General features: G+C 40.7%; 1 protein-coding gene across 1 annotated transcript in view; it reads left to right on the top strand.

Annotated features, from left to right (window-relative positions):
• GUCY2F (guanylate cyclase 2F, retinal) overlaps positions 1 to 20,670 on the top strand; it is an 87,379-nt gene that overhangs the window by 3,034 nt on the left and 63,675 nt on the right. The window contains exon 2 of the mRNA XM_077773784.1: positions 7,809 to 8,110. Within this exon, the coding sequence (XP_077629910.1) occupies positions 7,809 to 8,110 (302 nt within the window). The remainder of the gene's footprint in view (positions 1 to 7,808; positions 8,111 to 20,670) is intronic.

Raw genomic sequence — 20,670 nt, forward strand, 5'->3', positions numbered from 1 at the left:
TGGAGGCATCTGAGGCCTACCACAGCGGCGAGTGGGGCGTGACAGCAGGAGTTGCAGAAGGGCAGTTGAGTCCAAGTAAGGTAGGTTTGTTGCCTGGTGAGAGAAGTGTCTCAGCCAGCAGAAGCATGAGAAGCAGGATCCAGGGTAAATAGACTGAGTATCAGGACTTGAACCAAGCTACCGGGGGTACAGGGCACCTCTTCTGTCCCATCAGAAAGTGGGAGAGCGAAGGCGCCTGGGTGGCTCAGTCGTTAAGCATCTGACCTTGGCTCAGGTTGTGATCTCACAGTTCATGAGTTCGAGTCCCACATCGGGTAAGCACGGCACGAGCCCCAGGTGAGCCCCACTTCTCTCTCTCTCTCTCTCTCTCTCTCTCTCTGCCCTCGCTCACTTGTGCCCTCTCTCTCTCAAAAAGATAAAAAAAGAAAACGGAAAAAAAAGTGGGAGATCTGCTGAGAAACCAAGCCAGAGGCCAGTGAGTATAGACTGGGACAGCAGGGAGGTAAGAAAGTTTACAACACATCAAGCACAGAATATACCAGATCAAATCTCTGGCTCATTCTCTAGCCCCTCTCATCAGGTAGGACTGAGACTGCTAAAGTATTCCATAGCTGTGATCCGTCTTGATTGAAAAGGCACTGAGCTTTTCGTGTGACCTCAGCTGGACATGAGGCTACTTCTTACACTGTGGGCCCCTGNGGGGGATGTGAATGGGGAGAGAAAGCTCGTCTACTACTGTCTGGTGTGTCACTTCTCGTTTTTGTAAATTTATGTTTCCAATTAAGATGTATGCACCTTACTGGAGTCAGAAGAAATGTCTTTCTCAGCAACAGGTCTAAGTTGTGCTTACACAATACCGGGACAATGATAAAATTTACTAGTAAAGATGATAATAACAATAATAAAAGTTGTGGGCCCTTTGGAGGGGAAACAGCAGGGGTGTTATTAGATGAGGCCATAGAGACAATGAAAGCAACCATAATGCCACTTTACATGTGAACAGCTCTCTACAGTTTACAAGATATTTGCATATAGATAATCTCATTCCATCCTCAGGATTACCCAGAAGATAGGTATTTCCTTTCAAGTTTTACAACACCTGTGGATCTCACATAACAAGTAGGTAGGTGTAGGCATTATTAACAGCAAAGAATGGGGTAAATGAAGGCCCAGAGAAGGGGGGATTCACCCTCTCCCAGATTCTCAGCTCATTTCCTTTAGGCTTGCAAAGCAATTACCAATAACCTCTGTTTCTGGCGAAATCAAATAGGAGAGATCATAATCAAAGACAAAGGCCTCAATTTACAGTCAGTGCAGTCAGGGTTTGTCTACGTAATTAGGTAGGCTGTGCCCTGCACAAGAGGATCTAGCTGAGTGGGCATGAGGGCCCAAATCCAGTTCATTCTCCACTTAAACCACGAGCCCCGGTGGAAGTTTTGATCCAATGGCATAAAAGAGCATCCACTCACCAGGCAGAGCACCTGTTGGATGGCAATTTCCCAGAAGAGGTGCTTTTGCTAATTCTCACAAAGGCTAGCGGGAGGCCCAGCTAAAAAGCTCTTTAGAGAACTTTTCAAATGGCTATTTCCAGCCCTCCTCTCTTTTCCTCACCTTTTTGCCTATCAATGCTTGGCTCATTGTGAAATCCTTTCAATTTGGGCTTACCAGGTTGTTGAACCGTTGGGGATTCCTTTAAATCCTTTCAAATTGGGAATGCTTCATTACAATACGATATTTAGTAAATAGGGCACCGAGTGGTCTTCTCTTTTTTGTCCAAAATAAATACCTTGTTACTATGTTATTGCCAGGGACCTGGCTAGCCTCTTCCCATCTATTGAAGATTATTGTACATAAAAAAGACAAAAAAAGAATAGTAACGTTGGTAATAGCTAATCTTTACTGAGAGTTTCTTGTGTGCTAGTCATTTTGCAAGCGCTTTGTGTAGACCATCTCATTCAATTCTTGCAACAGCCCTATATAGTAAGGCTAACTATTATTTAACACACTTTATGGATGAGACTTTGGAGGCCGAAGGAGGTTAAATAACTTGCCTAATGTCACACAACTAGTGAATGGGAAAGCCTGCACGCAGGTTGGTCTGAAGCAGTGCCTCTCAAACCTTGGCGCTTACCAGAATCCCCTGGAGGGCTTGTTAAAACACAGATTGCATGATTCCTTCAACAGAGTTGCTGATTCAGGAAGGAGGGGCTCAAGAAGGGCCCCAGAATTTGCATTTTTAACCAATTCACAGTGGTGCTGATTTTGCTGGTCCAGGGATCACTCTTTGAGAAACACTGGTCTCGTGAAAGACTTAAACTCTATCGCCTCCTGTCTCCTTGAGGTACGTCCCTAGAGCATAGTCACTTGAGATCCTGGGTGCCATGGAGGGGGTATAATTCAACTTTTCCATTTTTCTTTCTTAATTCTTGGGCTCACTGATGGAATTCCCTTAAGTGCCTCAAGGTAGCAGGTGTTGGCCTTATTTTCCTACAGCAATAGCAACAGTGATGCTGATAATACTATGGCCAAGAACCTTAGTGTTGTTAGGGAATTTTTGTATAGGATTTGGTTTAGATAAATGTAAGTAATGTAAATGGTAACAGGACAACTTGCTTTCATCAATTGGCTCAATATCAGATAAAATGATTGAAGACCCAGAACAAGAGGAAATCTCTAAAGAGGCTTCCAGCATTTAAGAGGCCTTATCTGGACAGCAGTTTAAAAGCGTTGAGGAAAATGTATGTTGCAAGGTGTGGAGAAATATTAAAAACTTATCTCAAGCTGGGTGGCAATAAATGCACTTGCAGTGCCAGTTTTATTAAGTATGAGAAAACACGATCTGATGTGGGCAAAATGGCCATTAAAGGTAATGTGTGTCTTCCATCATGCTGAGCTTCTTGCACCGGTTCAACACTGGTGGCAGGTACCTAAGTGGTGGTCTCTGGAGAGACAAAAATGCATGTGGGTGGATATCTTCAGCTGATACAAATGGTCACACATCGCCTAGTTGATACAAATGGTCACACATCGCCTAGTGCAGTGTTCTTAAGTTGTGCTTTCAAGGCCTCCTGCACCTAATCACACTGGAGGACAGAGCTGGGAAAGCTGCAGATTCCAGAGCCTCCCTCTCTCTTCTTATGCATCCATTTTATAGACTGCCTTGGAAGAAAGTGGAGAGGAAGAGGGTCTGAATGTACTTCTTTCACTGTATGGCCAGATGGTTGACTCCTGGGGGAATGTGAGACTTGGGATAAATCACAGAGCATGCTTCCCCCTCTCTCAACACTAATTAAAATGAAATAGGTTAAAATCAATGCCAGTGATGGGAAATGTCACAAAAGGGCTAAAATGAAGATAAAGAACCATTGAACTGGGGTGGGGGGTTCTGTGGGTTAGGAGCAATACTGCAGGCTCACAATGGGAATATGACTCCTAAGGACTTCTTCAGCACTAGCTAGTAGAACCATTTCCATTTCACAAGGTATGAGAGTGGGCCCAGTTTCCTCCACTAAGGACTCTATAGCCAGTAATCTGTGAGAAATAAAAAAGTGAATTTTGCCTTTCGAGAAACACTCAAGGAAATATCAGACAGAGTATGTCCATATGGGAAGAAAAGGAGAAGTTGAGCAACTTTGTATTTGGCTTCTCCTGGAGTTGCATAACATGTCTTGCTTCTAGTGTTGAGGATGAAAGAGATGGTCCTGGATGGCCTGCCATAATAGGTACCACATGAAGACATAGCTGCTGGATGTCTTTTAAAAAAATGTTTATTTATTTTGAGAGAGACAGAGAGAGAGAGAGAAAGAGAGACGGCACAAGTGCACGGGGAGGAGGTGAGGAGCAGAGAGAGAGGGAGAGAGAGAGAATCCTAAGCAGGTTCCACACTGTCAGCACAGAGCCTGATGCAGGGTTTGATCTCACAAATCGTGAGATCAGGGCCTGAGCCAAAATCAAGAGTCAGATGCTTAACCAATTGAGCCATCCAGGTGCCCCATACATGCTAGATGTCTTGAGTGGGGCTCAGAAAGCTCAGAGAAAGTGCTAAGATCATATCCTAGTGAGATGGTATCTCAGGTGGATGTATCTACTGGTCCTTGTGTTGGCTATAGAGTGTCTGACTGTTAACAATCAGGAAGGAAACTTAAAAATTAGTATTATTCAGTGATCACTCATTGAGCCAGGCCTTGTCTAGGATTTAAGGTTTCTGTCTACTTTAAGGTTTCTGTCTACTAATCCTTTCCTGACAACAACTTACAGGTAAAATCCCATTTTAATGAATGTAATTTTCAGATAATAAAGCTATTTAGTAAAACCATCATGTAGAACAGATGCATCCACAAATCCCTGTTCACAAAGCACTCAATCTATTAAATTAAGATGCTGTTGTTTGAATTCAGTATTGATGCTTTCTACTTTAGTCATGTTCAATGACAAGGTCTTACCATGCAAGAAATGGAGGAGCCTGTGATCATACCCTCTCAATGCTTCCATTTTCTCATCTGAAAAATAATGGGGGAATGAGAGGAACTAGTAGGTCTCAAAGAGTCTTTCCAGTTATAAAAATTCTGACTCTTTGCCTGAAGTGTCCTTAGTATGCCAATGAAAGAAATACCACAACAAGAGATTAAGGTAGACGGTAAGGTCTTGAGCATGGTTAATGACTCTAAGCATTAAGGACAAGAATGGTAGAATTTACCCGCCCACCAAATATCACTTCAAATCGTTCCTCCATAGGAACAATCTGAATATGTCCATGCCTCACACCTCAAGGAACCCAAAAATTCTCTGAATTTTTCAGCCGTTGGCTTTAACAATGTCCATTGGGTTCCTCATATGCACCGGGATACAGAGATAAATAAGGCACAGTCCTTGACCTCAAGGAGCTCACAGTTTCATAGTAGAAGTTGACATAAATAAATAAGGGCAATAAATCTTGTAAGTGCCATGATTGAAGTCAGTTCAGAGTAGGATGGGGCTCCCCGCCAGTGAGAGTGCCCTGGAAAAATTCTTGTCAGATGGAGATTTGTCTGTAGGAAGCTTATTGTGGGAATGCTTTCAAGAACAACACTTGTGAGGGAAAGAAAGCAGTAGAATGAGGCAGAGAGAACTGAACAGTCATATCATCACATCAAAGGCCTCAGCCAGTACCCAGTGGGAACTCTGGGCTGGGATGGCTCTTCAGAGTTGTCCAGAATTGAGGTGAGGAAGGAGTCAGCCTCTATGCCCCCATGTCGACCAGTCATTGGATACAGGCTGAGGCACAGAGAGGGGTACAATGTGATAATAATTGCTTGACAGCCAGCTTGTCAGGGGAAAATAGCCTTGATTGGTAACGTTTGCTGATTTCCATGGAGTGATTTCCATAATCACTCCCACCATGCCCAATTTCAAGTTACCAGTCTGACACTAATAAGGGCACAAAATCCCGGAAAATTTAACCACAAGCTCTTGGGAACTAGCGCAAGCCAGCCCTAGTGCACTTCTGAGTGGCTGTGACCTTGTGTGGCTCTTCTCAGCTGAGGGCAATTCTTAGAGAGGTGTTAGATATAATCTCCTAAGCCCCAGCCCCAGGAGCTGGGAGAACAAGTGCTTCAGTCACAAAGGGGGTGCATCTGGGTGGTACATCACAGCACCCAATACACACAGTGTATGTTATAGTATCCGCTGTATTTCAACCAAAACAAATCACTTAATTCCATGTAACATATTCCATCTAGTGAAGTAATATTAATATTCCTTGAAATACAGTAAATGAAATTTTATCTCTTTTGGGTAATCTTGGTCAAGTCACCTAATCTCTGTTTTTGTAGAGGGAAGATGCCAATAGTGAGTAACTTGCTGGTAGACTGGCCAACTACCTAAAAGGCCTCACTTAACTCATTTTTCCCCCCCAATGGACCTGTTACTGGACTAATCTGACCAAACAGATTCATGTTTAATGGTGAAAACAAATTTAGGGAGTTAGATGTCTTTGATTCTAGTTTGTCCTTTTTTTATTTAATTTTTTTAATGTTTTATTTATTTCTGAGAGAGAGAGAGAGAGAGAGAGAGAGAGAGAGCAGGGGAGGGTCAGAGACAGAGGGAGACACAGAATCTGAAAGAGGCTCCAGGCTCTGAGCTCTCTGTCAGCACAGAGCCCAACGCGGGGCTCCAACCCACGCATTGTGAGATCATAACCTGAGCTGAAGTCGGACGCTTAACTGAGTGAGCCACCCAAGCACCCCTAGTTTGTCCTTTTAAATCCAGCGCTCACCTTGTCAAACCTCTCTGGCACTCCATTTCCCCATTATGCAATGTGTGCTTATGAACAAAGGAGGCTGAATTCCTAGTGTGGCTCATGAACTATCTCCAAAGATATCCCAGAATATTTGAAGAAAGATTTGAGCATCAGAATACATGTAAAACCTCTTAGGGCAATTAGGGCAATTATATTGAAAAAAACTAATGGTCATTTGAAAACTCAGGTTATGGTGTGTGTGTGTGTGTGTGTGTGTGTGTGTGTGTGATTTAAATCATCTTCATAAATTTCTANAAATTATCTTCATAACTTGCTAGTTACACTTTAGAAAACTGAAAGTTATCATCTGTAGGTCAAACAGGAAAATTTCTGGGGGTATTTAACCAGTGTAAAAAAGGTTTCTGAAAACAGATGATGAAATATGTAAATGCCAAAGACCAGTCATTGAACGTAGTTAAGCATGCTCGGTTCCTGAGATTAAAGATTCTGTGCAAGCACGTATAATTAATATTTACCAATAGTAATAGGACCTTTGCCTTTCTGCAAGGAGCTCAGAATACTTGCCAGGCATTATCTAATTAAACTACTCAACGTACCTGTGAAATGCTTTGGAATCTACATTTTAAAGATGTGGGCATTGAAGCACAAGTGGGCTTAAACTAAACTCATTTAGCATGCCAAGGGCGAAATTGGATAGAAGACTTTCAGTCTCATGATCTTGCTGCCATTCTTCAACCGTGGCCTCCTCTAATCCACTCTGTTCTAGCATAGCTTTGCCAAACAACATACTTTCATAAGTCAGGGAAGAATTAAAGAAGAGTGCAAAGTAATTCCAATTATAGGATAGTTAGGTTTTTAAAAGTTGAGCATATCACCCACAATATTATTGGCATTTACAGGAGAGTGTGAGTTAGTGCCATTCACTGCCTCTAATGGCCATGGTAAAGGTGGGAACAGTTGTGCAAAATCTATCGGAATGTATGTTTGCTGGAGCTGGGCAATAAACAGCAACAGTAACTATGAGAGTCTTTCCTATCCTCTCCCTCTAGGCTTCTTATTCTTAGGTATAATAATAGCTACAATTTTTTTAGTGCCATGTACTAAGCCCATTATACGAATCGCTCCTTCAATCATCACTACCACCTCATGAAGTACATATATATGATCTCCATTTTATAAATGAGGCAAGGAGAGATAAAGCGATTTACCTAAGGGTATATAGCTAACAATAACTAGTGATGTTAAGGTATAAGCCTGAGTCTTCTGATTCCATAGTCTCTTCATTATGTTCATTATGCTACCTTTCATTTGCTATAGTTGTTTTTATTCCTGTCTAGTATTAGGCTCTGCAGGCTACAGATCTATCTGTATTGTCTCTATCCCTAATCCAGAGACCCTGAGCAAAGCCTTAGCTCAGGGCTTCAACATCTTGATCATCTTAGCAGCATAAGATAAAAATAATTTAGCAATTGGTTATAACATATTTAGTTATGTCCCCTGGTATGTGGTTTTTGGAAGTATATTTTACTAATCTATTACTGCCATAACCTCCCTGCTTTGTTGGTTTCAGTGATCATCATGTGTATGCATTCGGCTTTGATTGGGGGAGAGACTCAGACGCATCTCTTGGAATGGGCTCATGATCTGAAAATGACTGATGGAACCTATGTCTTTGTTCCTTATGATGCCCTGCTCTACAGTTTACCTTATAAGCATACCCCCTACCAGGTCCTGAGGAACAATCCAAAATTCCGGGAAGCTTATGATGCCGTGTTGACCATTACAGTGGAGTCCCAAGAAAAGACCTTCTTCCAAGCCTATACTGAGGCAGCAGCTAGACGTGAAGTTCCTGAGAAACTGGACTCAGATCAAGTAAGTGCAGATTCACAAGTTATCATAAACAAAGGCCCTCAAAAATCAGGAAGCTAAATAACATTTCTACCAAGAGCCTCTATTCCATATGAAGCCCAATCAAGAGCAGGCAGCCACACACAAATTAAAAACACCTTTTGTTTGCAGAAAACGTTTATAAAACAAAGACACAATGCCAGAGAATTTTTTTTATTGTCAAGCCGCCCACAATGACAGCATGCAGCTATGAAGAATAAATAAAATATACTTAAGAACAGGGAAACAAAGCTTTCATATATACTAGTGCTGTTCAAGGAGGCTAGAGAGAAGTCATACTTCTGACACAAGTTCAACTATCTTGAATAGTTTTAAGTCTATTCAAAGACAAGAGAGCTGGTATAATGAGATTATATTAACTTTATTATTGAGAGAAGTGGTATTCTGTTTGGAGGCATTCAAGCTTCCCAATACTGAATCGGAGGATTACCCAGACTTTTCCATCTGGTCCCCCAGCATGGCAGGACCACCACATATTCCTGCATCATGTGGCATGCCTTCTGTAAAATGTACAGCCTGGAGTAGCATAGTGCAGTGTTTCCTATAGGTAGCTGGGTCCCATGAGAAAGATATTAGGACAAACTGGGCTACACATGCTTAGTTCTCCTTCCAAATTAACCAGTCAGATTAAGTCACTCCTTCTTTGTGGGAAGGAATGAGTAAGGGGTTAAAAAGAGTTCAGGTGGGGTTTTGTTATTATTGTTTTGTTGTTGTTGTTGTTGTTGTTTTTGCTAGGAGAGCTATCTCGGTATGAAAGGAATCATTTGGAGTGGGGAAGAATTCCTCCTTTCTAATATGCAAGATGTAACATTTACACGTGTATGAATGAATATATGTATAAACATATTTCATATTCAAATCACAGACACTTAAGGGCTAGAGGAAGCTAAAGAAGTGGACAGGGGACCAGGGTGCCTGTGTGGCTCAGTCGGTTAAGCATCCAACTCTTGATTTTGGCTCACGTCATGATCTCATGGTTTGTGAATTCAAGACCCTCATTGGGCTCTGACAGCGCAGAGACTCCTTGACATCCTCTTTCTCTCCCTCTCTTTTGGCCCCTCCGCTGCTCATGCATGCTCTCTCTCTCTCTCAAAATAAATAAACTTAAAATCTCAAAAAAAAAAAAACAAAAGGAAATAGACAGGGGAAGAAAGCAGAGAAAGGAATGGACAGCAAAAACAAAAACAAAGAAGAAACATACAAAGAAGATAAGGAATATGAGAAGATGGAGAGGCCAAAGATATCACTTAGATTTGAAAAAATACAGAGGGGGTTGTTACAGGTTGGAGGCCAGATGTAGGAGAAAGTAGTCATTTTCAGAACTATTTAGAAGAACACATAAGCAGGATGAAAAGTTCTAGCATCTGCTAGCATACTGTATCAGTTACAAAGCCTCTGGCTGCAAGTAATAGACTGTTCAAAACAAAATGGCCTAAGTAAAACTTTTTTTTCAAAATTTGAAGGAATGGAAGCTCNGAGTCTGTTAATTCATCAGCTCAATGATGGTATCATTGAACCAGGCTCTACTCAGCTTTCCACTTTATGAACCATAATGTACTATCTTGACATCATGATTTGGTTGGTCTCATGGTCCCATAATGGCTGCCACAGTTCCATACATCACATATTATAGGTCGAACTATCTACAGATAAAAATGGGGAATGTTCCTTTTTTGTGCCCCTTTTTAAGAGTGAGGAAATCTTTCCCAGAATCTCCTCAAGCAGACTTCTCTCCACACTTTCCTGATCACATTCGTGTTTCATATGCATACCTAAATCAATAGTTTAGAAAGAGGAACAAGACCATCATGATTGACCCTATGGCTGCTGGAAAAATGTGAACAGAATTGAGATTCTGTTAGCAGGGAAGAAGGCATCTGATTGTGTCTGACACTCACATTCTCCATGATATTCTCCTTTTTATCCACCCTTTATTTTTTTTATCCTGTGGACTGCTTGTCTCTCTGAACAAATGATTCAGATAAAACTTAGGTTTACTTTAAGTATTGATAACAAAGATGTTGCTGATTCTTGTTCTAATAAAAAAAAGTAGCAGAGATATTAACAGTACTGATTTGGAACGTTATTGCTACTGATATCTTTAAAATAAATCTTCTTTTAGGAGACACACATATTTAAAAACAAATGGTCACTTTAGTCAAGAATTGCAAGAATCCCACAAATTGTGCAAGAATGGTTGCTCAAACCATTTGTTTGATATATTTATCGGCAAGCAAAAAGATGGTGAATTTTTTCTTAATTTTTAAAAATGTTTTATTTATTTTTGGAAGAGAGAGAGAGAGAGAAGACAGGGGGGCAGAAAGAGGAAGACATAGAACCCAAAGCAGGTTCCAGGCTCCAAGATGTCAACACAGAGCCCGACGCAGGGCTTGAACTCATGAACTTGAGCTGAAGTCAGATGCCTAACCGACTGAGCCACCCAGGCACCCCGAGATGGTGAATTTTTGTACTTTTTAGCCGATTATATGGCACCATGTCGATACAGACTGTCTTTTTAATTTAATCACAAAATTGAGGGAAGGAGAAAGGTGTGTGTGTGTGTGTGTGCGCGTGCACACATTGTACATATATATGAACAGATATTTTGATACAGAAACTCAGATCTTCTTTTAATATTTGATCTAATCTCTTTGAGCTTGTGGAAAGCATAAGGTAATTAAGGCAAAAAGAAAAAAAAAGACGCCATTATCTTGGTTGCTAGGCAGCCTCTACTCTGCTTTAGACAAGAAAATAGAGCTAAAACTAAGAATCTAGATCTTATAAAATAGCTTGTTTGGATGCATTTCCACCCCCACTTTGCAGGTGCTTAGGCTATACCTTCATAACCAAAGACTGATAGAAGGATGAGACAGTTATCTTCACATTTATGATAAACAAAACCTCATTTTCCTTAAATTATTTTGCTAAATTTTTGAAAGCTGCAGTATAACAGAAAGAGTATATGATAAGGTTTTAGACAAACATGAGTTTGAATCCCAGCTCTCACTCTTGCTAGCTGTGTGTTCTCGAGCAAATAATTATACTTTTTTGAGTCTCAGTTTTCCCGTCTATAAAATGGGTTAGTGATCTACATCTTCTAGGATGATTGCAAAGACTAAACAAAGTCACACGTGTAAAGTAACTAGCAGAATGTGTAGCTCACAGCTACCTTCCCTTCCACTTTTTATTCCGTGGGGCCAGATTGACCTTATCATCCAAGTCATCATGAGCTCCCTACTCTTGCTGTTTTCTGATTACTGGCAGAGAATCTCTCAATAGTCTCAGCTTTTAGATTATTTTGCTTTCAGAATTCCAAATGGCATTTTCTTAGATCAAATTATGTAATTCATTGTTTGCTTGTCCCTGGGTTCCTGTTATTTTTCCTGTGTTCATTCAAAAGATCAACAACTATTTACTGAGCACCTTCCATGTGCCATGTACTATGTTGAACTCCAGATAGAACAGTAAGCAAGATTTTTGTCAGTGGTATGTTGGAGCCAGTTTACAAAAGCTGACTGTGTGCATCTTTTCCCAATTTTCTATTTAGTGACATCATGTTGGTAGCTAGAAATTAGGCATTGGGAATATTTACACCACAGAAATTGGTAAATAATACAAGAGGTTCTTTTTTTCTTCTCGTAGAGTTAAACATTTACTAGTCCATCACTTGTTCCTGATCTTATGGGGCTTAAATTCTAGTGAGAGAGACAGTTAGCAAATGAATAAACAAATATATAAAAAACATGGCTGTATGTCTCTCTTGCCCAATAACTTCCAGTGGAATTGAAATGTCTCTAGATGGGCTATATTGTCTATAGCAGTGGTTTGTAATCTTTTTAATTTATGACTTTACTTCTTTAAAAAGTAAAAACAAAGACTGTCAAAGTGATATGTGCGCATACTTTTAAAGGTCAAGAAATCCTAAAAAGTTTGTGTCAACAACAAAGCAGTCCCTAGGGCTCCCTCCCACCTTTCATCAGGAACAACCATTTTTTTGTCTTTTAGCTCTTTATTCCGGTATTTACCTCTGGGTTGTTGACTTTCTGTTATAGTTGAGGATTTTTAGCTCTTATATACTTCCTTTCCCTCCTTCAAACCTTCAATATAATTCTGCCAAAATTTTTAGTTAAATTCATATTTGGTGTTTCTAATATTATACCTATCTAAATATCAATCGTTGCTGATCCGTGTGGTATACTAGGTTCATTCATTCATTCATTCATTCATTCATTCATTCATTTCCCATGTAACTTTTGATTTTTACTGGGGTTAATAATTACTTTATTTTGGGGGCACCTGGGTGGCTCAGTCAGTTAGGCATCCGACTTCAGCTCAGGTCATGCTCTCACAGTTTGTGGGTTTGAGCCCTGTGTCAGGCACTGTGCTGACAGCTCAGAGCCTGGAGCCTGCTTCAGATTCTGTGTCTCCCTCTCTCTCTGCTCCTCCCTCACTCATGCTCTGTTTCTCTCCATCTCTCAAACATGAATAAACATTAACAAATTTTTAAATAATTGCTTTGTTTTTAAATTTGTTTACCTGAATTTGAATTTCAAAGTCTTTCCACACTGTTTGATAAAGCTGTAGAATTCCTGCAGAACAAATTTTATACATGGTTAAAACCCTTTCTCAATTTCATTTGTTTTTCCTGAGGCTCTCTGTCTTCCTGTTCCAATCTAAACTTATTGCTCTCTAAAGCTTCTGCACAATTATTATGCTAAGATCTCCCTTTTCATCACCCTGGAAGGTCCCTTTCTCTTTTTTCTGTGCTGAAACCACTATTTCATTAATCTCGTGACTCCCCCCCCCACCTTTTTTTTAGTTTACTGTCTTGTTCTGGTGGAGCACATTCTCTAGTGAGAAAGGTACACAGAAGGTAATTTTTTTTAAATTTTGCATGTCTGAAAGTCATTATTCCAATCTCACTATTGATTGATAGTTTGAGTATATAAATCTAGGTTAAAAAATCATTTTCCCTGGGGCACCTAGTTGGCTCAGTTGGAGGAGCATATGACTCTTGATCTTGGGGTTGTGAGTTTGAGCCTCACATTGGGTGTAGAGATTACTTAAAATAAATAAATAAAATTTTAAAAAATCATTATCCCTTAACACTTTAAGGACATGGCATTTTGTCTTCTAATTTCCATTGTTGGCATTGACAACTCTAATGCCATTGTTATTACTGATTCTTTGATGCAACCTGTTTTCACTACTTCCCATCTCTCCCGGAAGCTTTTAAGATTATCACTTTATTTTTGATGTTATGAAATGTCATGATGATGTTTGGATCTTTGACATATATTATGCAGTATCTATTGTTGGGCCTTTAAATCTATTCCACATGGAAAATTTTTGTATATTAATTATTTGATAATTTCCTTAACAACATTGTCTTTGTTCTCTCTGGAAATACTATTAGTTGTTTATAGGATTGTCTGGGTTGATTTTTTAATTGTCTAATTATTTCTCTTGTATCATCCATTGTTTCGTTATTAGTTATTCTTCCTAAAATAGTGCCTCAACTTTGCATTCTCTTTTGCTGATTAAAAAAAATCTTTTTGCTATCAAACTGTTAATTTCCAAGTGTTGATCTTTGTTGTTTGATTATTCTATTTTCATGGCAACCTGCTTTTATTTTGTAAATATAGTATTTTATCTTACTTCCTGGCAGATATTCATTGTGCTTTCTTTGAAGTTTTTTTTGTTTTTTTTTTCCTGCTCTCTGTGTTTTTCTTCATTTCTAATTTTTCATGCTTCTTTGTTTTGGTCTTTCTATTTCATGCTGGAAGCTTTCCTTAATTCTCTGGTGATCTTGGCTGTCCATATTTAAGAATGAAGCTCTAGGGGCACCTGGGTGGCTCAGTCGGTTGAACATCCAGCTTCAGCTCAAGTCATGATCTCACAGTTTGTGAGTTCAAGCCCTGCATCAGGCTCTGTGCTAACAGCTCAGAGCCTCGACCCTGCTTCAGATTCTGTGTGTGTGTCTCTCTCTCTACCCTTCCCCCGCTCAAGCTCAGTCTCTGTCTCTCTCTCAAAAATAAATAAATATTTAAAAAGATTTTAAAAATAATGAAGCTCTAAACAGAGCTGAAGAGTTGAAGTTGTATGGACATCACATGTTTGTTGGCCAGTGGTCTTCAATATAGAGAAAGTGGCTACCCAGCTGGGCTTGTTTGTCAATATATGCAGATCTTGCCTCTTGGGCTACACTTTCTTCAGAGAAGAATATGCCAATCTCCTTGGGAGTCATAATCTTGGCTGTCTCTAGGAGTCATGTTAGGGGAAGGAGACTGCGACTCTCATTATTAAGTATAAAGACATTAACTTCATCATTGTTTTTGGTGGCCCACCTAACGTCTACCTTCCTTTGGAGTACATGTCCTAGCTCTGGAACTGTTCTGAATCAATTTAACCTGTTTCCTGCAGGAATCTGGCTTTCCTCAATAGAGGTGGGGATGATGGATGTCGAACTACTCCTTATATAGCCATTCATACAGCTGTCCCTCCTTTAGAGCTGTGCCTCACTCCCACTTCTATAGTACTTGATGCCTCTAATTCCTAAGCCTTTCTGGGACTCTCAGGGGGAAAATCTGCTTGTTGCTTACCTATATTCCCCTCTTCGGGTACTTAGGTTTAATCACCCTCCACTCTGTTAAATCAGTTACCACTTTCAATCTTCATATCCTGTGGTTCTGAGTTACAGACGTCTCCTATTACTAACACATATGGAGAGTTACGGTTTCTGTTCCTTGTTCTCCTTGTTTGGGAGTGATATTTGGGAGGAGGAAGAGTGAAGAAAAAAAATCTTGATTTCACTATCTGTAATCAGGAAGTTATGAAGGATAAAAGAAGTCACAAAAAAAGTTATTGGTGGATCTACCATAGTCAACTAATTAATTTAGCAAGTATTTATTAAGCTCAGATAATGACATGGTAGTTAGGAGCATGGGCTTTGAAGGCAGAGTGCTGTATATTTATGTAAGTTCTCTGTATCTTTTCAGATTATTTTATTTTATTTCATTTTTAAATGTTTACTTATTTTTGAGAGACAGAGTGCGAGCAGAGGAAGGGAAGAGAGAGAGGGAAACACAGAATTCATAGCAGGCTTAAGGCTCCGAGCTATTATCACAGAGCCCAATGTGAAGCTCAAACCCATGGACTGTGACATCATGACCTGAGCTGAAATCGGACACCCAACCGAATGAGCCACCCAGGTGCCCCACCGTTTCATTATTTCAAATTAGGAATAATAACATACTTACCTCATAGAGTTGTTGTGAGGATTAAATGAGTTAATACACATAAAGAGCCTGCCTGGCACCTAGTAATCCCTCAATAAATATGTTTATTCTTAGTGGTATTAGCGTTGTTCTTTTTATTATTACTAGGCATGCTGCAGGTGATATCACAGAGAACAAAATAGAAATGAAGTCTACCCTCATAAAGGGGAACAGTTTCATCATTTCAGGGTGCTAAGAACACTGGGTCTAAAATAGGACTTTTTGGGGTGCCCGGGTGGCTCCGTTTGTTAAGCATCAGACTCTTGATTTCAGCTCACATCATGATCTCATGATTCATGAGTTCAAGGCCACATTGGGTTCCCCGCTGACAGTGTGGAGGCTGCTTGGGATCCTCTCTCTCTGTCCCTCTCTCTCTGCTCTTCTGCTTAAAACACCANCAAAATAAATAAATTAAAAAAATAAAATAAAGTTGGGACTTTTAGGTGCACCTGACTGGCTCTGTCAGTGGAGCATGTGACTCTTGATCTTGGGGTTGTTTGAGCCCCGCACTGGGTGTTGAGATTTCTTTACAAATAAAAAAAATCTTTAAAAATTAAATAAAATTGGGACATTTACTTATTGGTCACAATTCAAGACTGGAATGAGGTACTTGAACACTACATTTCCAGGATGATATTACCAGAGTTATGTGCTCCTCTTCTGAAATGCAAACAATAGCAGCTATCATGTATTTTGTGCCTACTCTGTACCAGCTAGTTAACATAAATGGGCTCATCAAATCCTCAGATCAAGCCTACAAATTAGGTATTATTATCTCTATTTTATGGATGATGAAACTGAGGCTCAGGGTAACCTGTCCAAGGTCATACAACTGGCAAGTGGCAGAGCTGGGATTTCAACACTAATCTGCTACCGGAACCTGACCATTTAACCACACATTAGCCTTTCAAAAAATCACACGGTGTCCCATATCTGATGATTTACTCATTAGAGTAACGAGTCCTATGAGGACTCATGGAAAGAGAACAACAAATCGGAATGGAGAGATTAGGTGGGGGGAGAAGCCAGTGACAAACTTCCTAAATTAGTCTCAGGATGATTGGGCAAGGATTATCTCTTTGTGCCTTAAAGTTTTGGCACAAAATAGACTTCTGAAATAAAGTCTTAGTGCCTGCATCCTTTACTTTTGCTGTATGCTGGTGTTCAGTAAAATTCTATTGGCTACAAATACGTATTGCTGGAACACACGTTTTGGATAATTTTTTCAAATGTGGCCTTATTCGACTAAACAAAGGAAATCCTCTGGATTTTGCAGCAAGCTCTGGGGGGACCTTAGGCTCCTGCAACTATTGTTTTCTATTATCTTAAATAAAGGTGACTGGAAGGGGGATGGTAGGCTGAAGGGGATGTGGTTAGCACTGAAAGAAGCATTCCAGGATAGGGCCCATGAGACAGCTATCAGAAAATGTTGCCTTCAGCTTGCAGTGGCTACAATTGTCTTTGTGCATCATTCAATAAAAAATAAAGGTAATGTGTTCATGAGTATCATATTGAACAGATTGGGTTATTAGCCATTTCTTGGCAAAATCCAAGGGTTGAAATCATTCATTGTTGGAGGTACTACCTTTAATAACAGGAACTCAATTACCATTTGGTTTCTTGTTTTCTGCATGTGCCTTGCTTTTTGTTCAAAAGTGATGTAAAAAAAAGTGACGTTGCCATTTTGTCCTTCAAATGCTATTTTCCAACCCATGTGTGTTTCAATGTATGCTTCTAAAGACAAAATGCCTTGGAAACCAGTTTTGTGTCTTTCAAGGCACAGTAAATCTGAACTGATGATAGTCAGCTTAACAACAGCATGAGCCATTAAATTGAACAAATTCAAAAATCACTGCTCCTGACCCAGACCGTGTTCTCTGTGATACCAAACTCCAAAAAGCCTACGGTAGAGCCAGCTAATGTTACTGAATAACAGTCAAGGGTAAGTTTCTACTGTCTTTCATTCATTCATAATTCATTCGATCAGGTTCAGATCTACACAACAGGCAAAAAGAAAAGACTGAGTCATGAATTGTTTCACCATTCTGGGCTGTAATGCCAACATGGCCCTGTGCCTGACAGAGGCTCTTGCCAATCCTGTCTTACTTCTTTGGAGCTGTAGTCAGAAGCCAGGACAGAGGCTGGGGGTAGTATCTTTTCTTCCCCTGTCCCACCTTCTACCTCTTCTTTTTCTCATTATTTGCAGCAGCTGAAGCTGGAGACCTTTCGTGACCAATGCTAATAGACTGTGCCTCTGACTTATGGGAAGGGGCGATTTCTACTGCTGAAGGGCACAGTGGGTGAAACAACACAAACCAACTGGAGCACANTTTTTTTTTCCTAAAGTTTCTATTATTTATTTTGAGAGAGAGTGAGAGAGAGCATGCGAGCAGGGAGAGAGGGGTGAAGAGAGTGAGAGAGGGCCAGAGAGAAAGGGAGAGAGGGAATCCCAAGCAGGCTCCATGCTGTCAATGCAGAGCCGGACCTGGGGCTTGATCTCATGAACTGTGAGATCATGACCTGAGCCAAAATCAAGTCAGGTGCTCTACCCACTGAGCCACACAGGTGTCCACAGTTCTTTTGCACCCGAATGCCACTGTTACAACTATGCCCTTTCCTTGAGCTTCAGGTCCCTCTACCATACTTTTTGGCTGTGGGTGTGTGGGCATGCATTTGTGTGCATGCGTGCGTGCGTGTGTGCGTGCGTGGGTGCGTGTGTGTGTGTGTGCGTGTGTGCGATATGGTGGAAGCTAGAGACTCCTGAAAAACAGGCTTCAGGTTTCACTCATCCTGGAGAGTTGCTGTCAGTCAGCTCTAACAGGGGTCAATCGAAGAACACAAAGGGCAATATAGCCTGGCCAGCTCAAAACCCTTTGAGATGGGTCAACTCAGAGGTGAGGGTGTTATTTTTAATAGTTTCAATCTTTGCTTTTGGCTGCAGGTAGATGCACTCTCTTTCCCAGAAGGCTCTGTGCCTTTCAAAACAGAATACTAGCATTTTCTCTGCTTTCAGGGGCCTCCTGCCCTGTGGGGTTTTTTTTTTTTTTTTACTCATTTGTTTTACTAGTATTTATTTTTTACCCCACCTTCCAGCCTTAACTTATTGTCATAACCTACCAAAGCCCCAGAAAACAGGCAGGCTCTTGCAGAAATCTTAAAGACAATTAAATGGACCATAAAGGGAGAGTTAGTGAAAACTCTTCAAGGGACCTTGGTGTATGCTAGGCAGCTAAGTGCGGATGCCTTGGTGGCAGCACATGCCATCCATTCCCCACGTCTATTTCTTTTTTAAAAATTTTAAAAATATTTTTATTTATTTTGAGAGACAGAACATGAGTGGGGGAGGGGTAGAGAGAGAGGGAGACACAATCCGAAGCAGTCTCCAGGCCCTGAGCTGTCAGCACAGACCCCAATGTGGGGCTAGAACTCACAAACCACAAGATAGTGACCTGAGCTGAAGTTGGATGCTTCACTGACTGAACCACCCAGGCACCCCTCCCCATGCCTATTTCTATAGTGCGTGTTAAGGCAGAGCAGTGAAGAGAGATCATTGGAAAAATAGGAGACCGAAGTGTTAATTTCTCTGCTTTAGTTAGCTCTGTTATCTGGAGCAAGGTTTTNCAGCACAGAGCCCAATGTGGGGCTCAAACCCATGAGCCCTGAGATCATGACCTGAGATGAAGTCGGAAGCTTAATCAACTGAGTCACGCAGGCACCCCAGAATGGAGTAGCTTTTAACAAATTGGGGGAAGACTCCTAGAAGAAGCAGAAAGACTTGAGGTGAAAATCAGGAGCTCGATTGTGGGTACTCTGAAATTTGACATCCAGGTAAAAATAGCAGAATGGGCAGTTGACTTTTGAGTCTGGAATTGAGGAAACAGGTCTGAGCTGGAAGCATAAATCTGAGATTTATGGCATAGATGTGACACTTAAAGCAATGAGACCAGATCACCAAAGGAATGAGTGTTGATATAGCAGAGGATTAAGGACTGAACTGTTTAACATTCTAATGTTAAAAGATCAGAGAGATGAAGAAAAAAACCATGGACAGTCCAAACAAAAATGTCTGCAAGCTAAATTTGCTCCCCATACTAGACCAGGTGTTGGGAAATTTCACAGAAGTTCATACTGATAAAAGACCACAGGTAACACCTATTTCAATAAAAAATGCTAAACTAAGAAACAGAAAACCTGAGTAATAGTCCTGATTTTATGCCCAGGCGAGTGACTTGGACAAATCACTAAACTACCCTAGGTCTCCCTTTCCTGTCTAAAAAGAAAGACAACTAGACCAGATGATATCCAAGGTTTATACATTCATGGTTCTAGAATTTTAGAGAGGAAAAGAGACTGAAGCCCAGAGAGAGGGGCTAAGTGACTTGCCCAACATCCTGGCATTAGGAAGAGACCACAGGCCAATGTGTCTTCTTCTATATTGTTGTTTTAAACCCTGTGTGTGCATTAGAATACCTGGGGAGCTTTTAATAATACCGATTACTAGGTCCCATACCTAATGTGCCTCATTCTGTTGGTTTGGGTTGGGTCTGGCATTCGTGTTTTTGACACTCCTTGGGTAACTGAAAACCCTGTGCTCTACACTAACAAGGCATGGCAGTGTCTCGCTAGTTGCTATCCCTCTCTGCATCTTGACTTGTATTTCCAACATGAAAATGATTCACTCAATTGTAAACCCTTTTATTCAGATAAAGGTTGTTACAGGAGGATAGCTTTCTAGGCCTCATGAAACCAAAGTAGCAAGTATCAGCTTTCTCTGAAGCTTAGTAAAATGGCATGACCATAGCTTTCTTGAACTCCATCCTAGAAATGAAATGTTATGGAAAACCATGAAGCCATGGCCTGGTGGGGCAGGGGGAGGAAGGGGGGAGGGATTGTTCTCTCTTCCTCTCTACGTTGTTGGAATAAAAATACAAGTTTATTCCAAAAAAAATTTTACTAGGTTAATAATCATTGCATCGGGCATAGTACACAAGTGCTGTTGCTTTTACTATGTTTATATAGCAGGCAAAGTCATGTCCATCGTGGAAGCCTTAATGCTTTATAGTTGCTTCTCACCCAAGCTTTGCCACTTTGGACACCAACACGAAAAAAAAGGTTTCTTGATTAAAACCCACATTTTCCAGGGCGCCTGGGTGGCTCAGTAGGTTAAGCGTCCGACTTGGCTCAGGTCATGATCTCACGGTTCGTGGGTTCGAGCCCTGCATCGGGCTCTGTGCTGACAGCTCAGAG

The sequence above is a fragment of the Crocuta crocuta genome, unplaced genomic scaffold (genome assembly GCF_008692635.1).
Source record: "Crocuta crocuta isolate KB4526 unplaced genomic scaffold, BGI_CrCroc_1.0 scaffold737, whole genome shotgun sequence".
Lineage (NCBI taxonomy): Eukaryota > Metazoa > Chordata > Mammalia > Carnivora > Hyaenidae > Crocuta > Crocuta crocuta.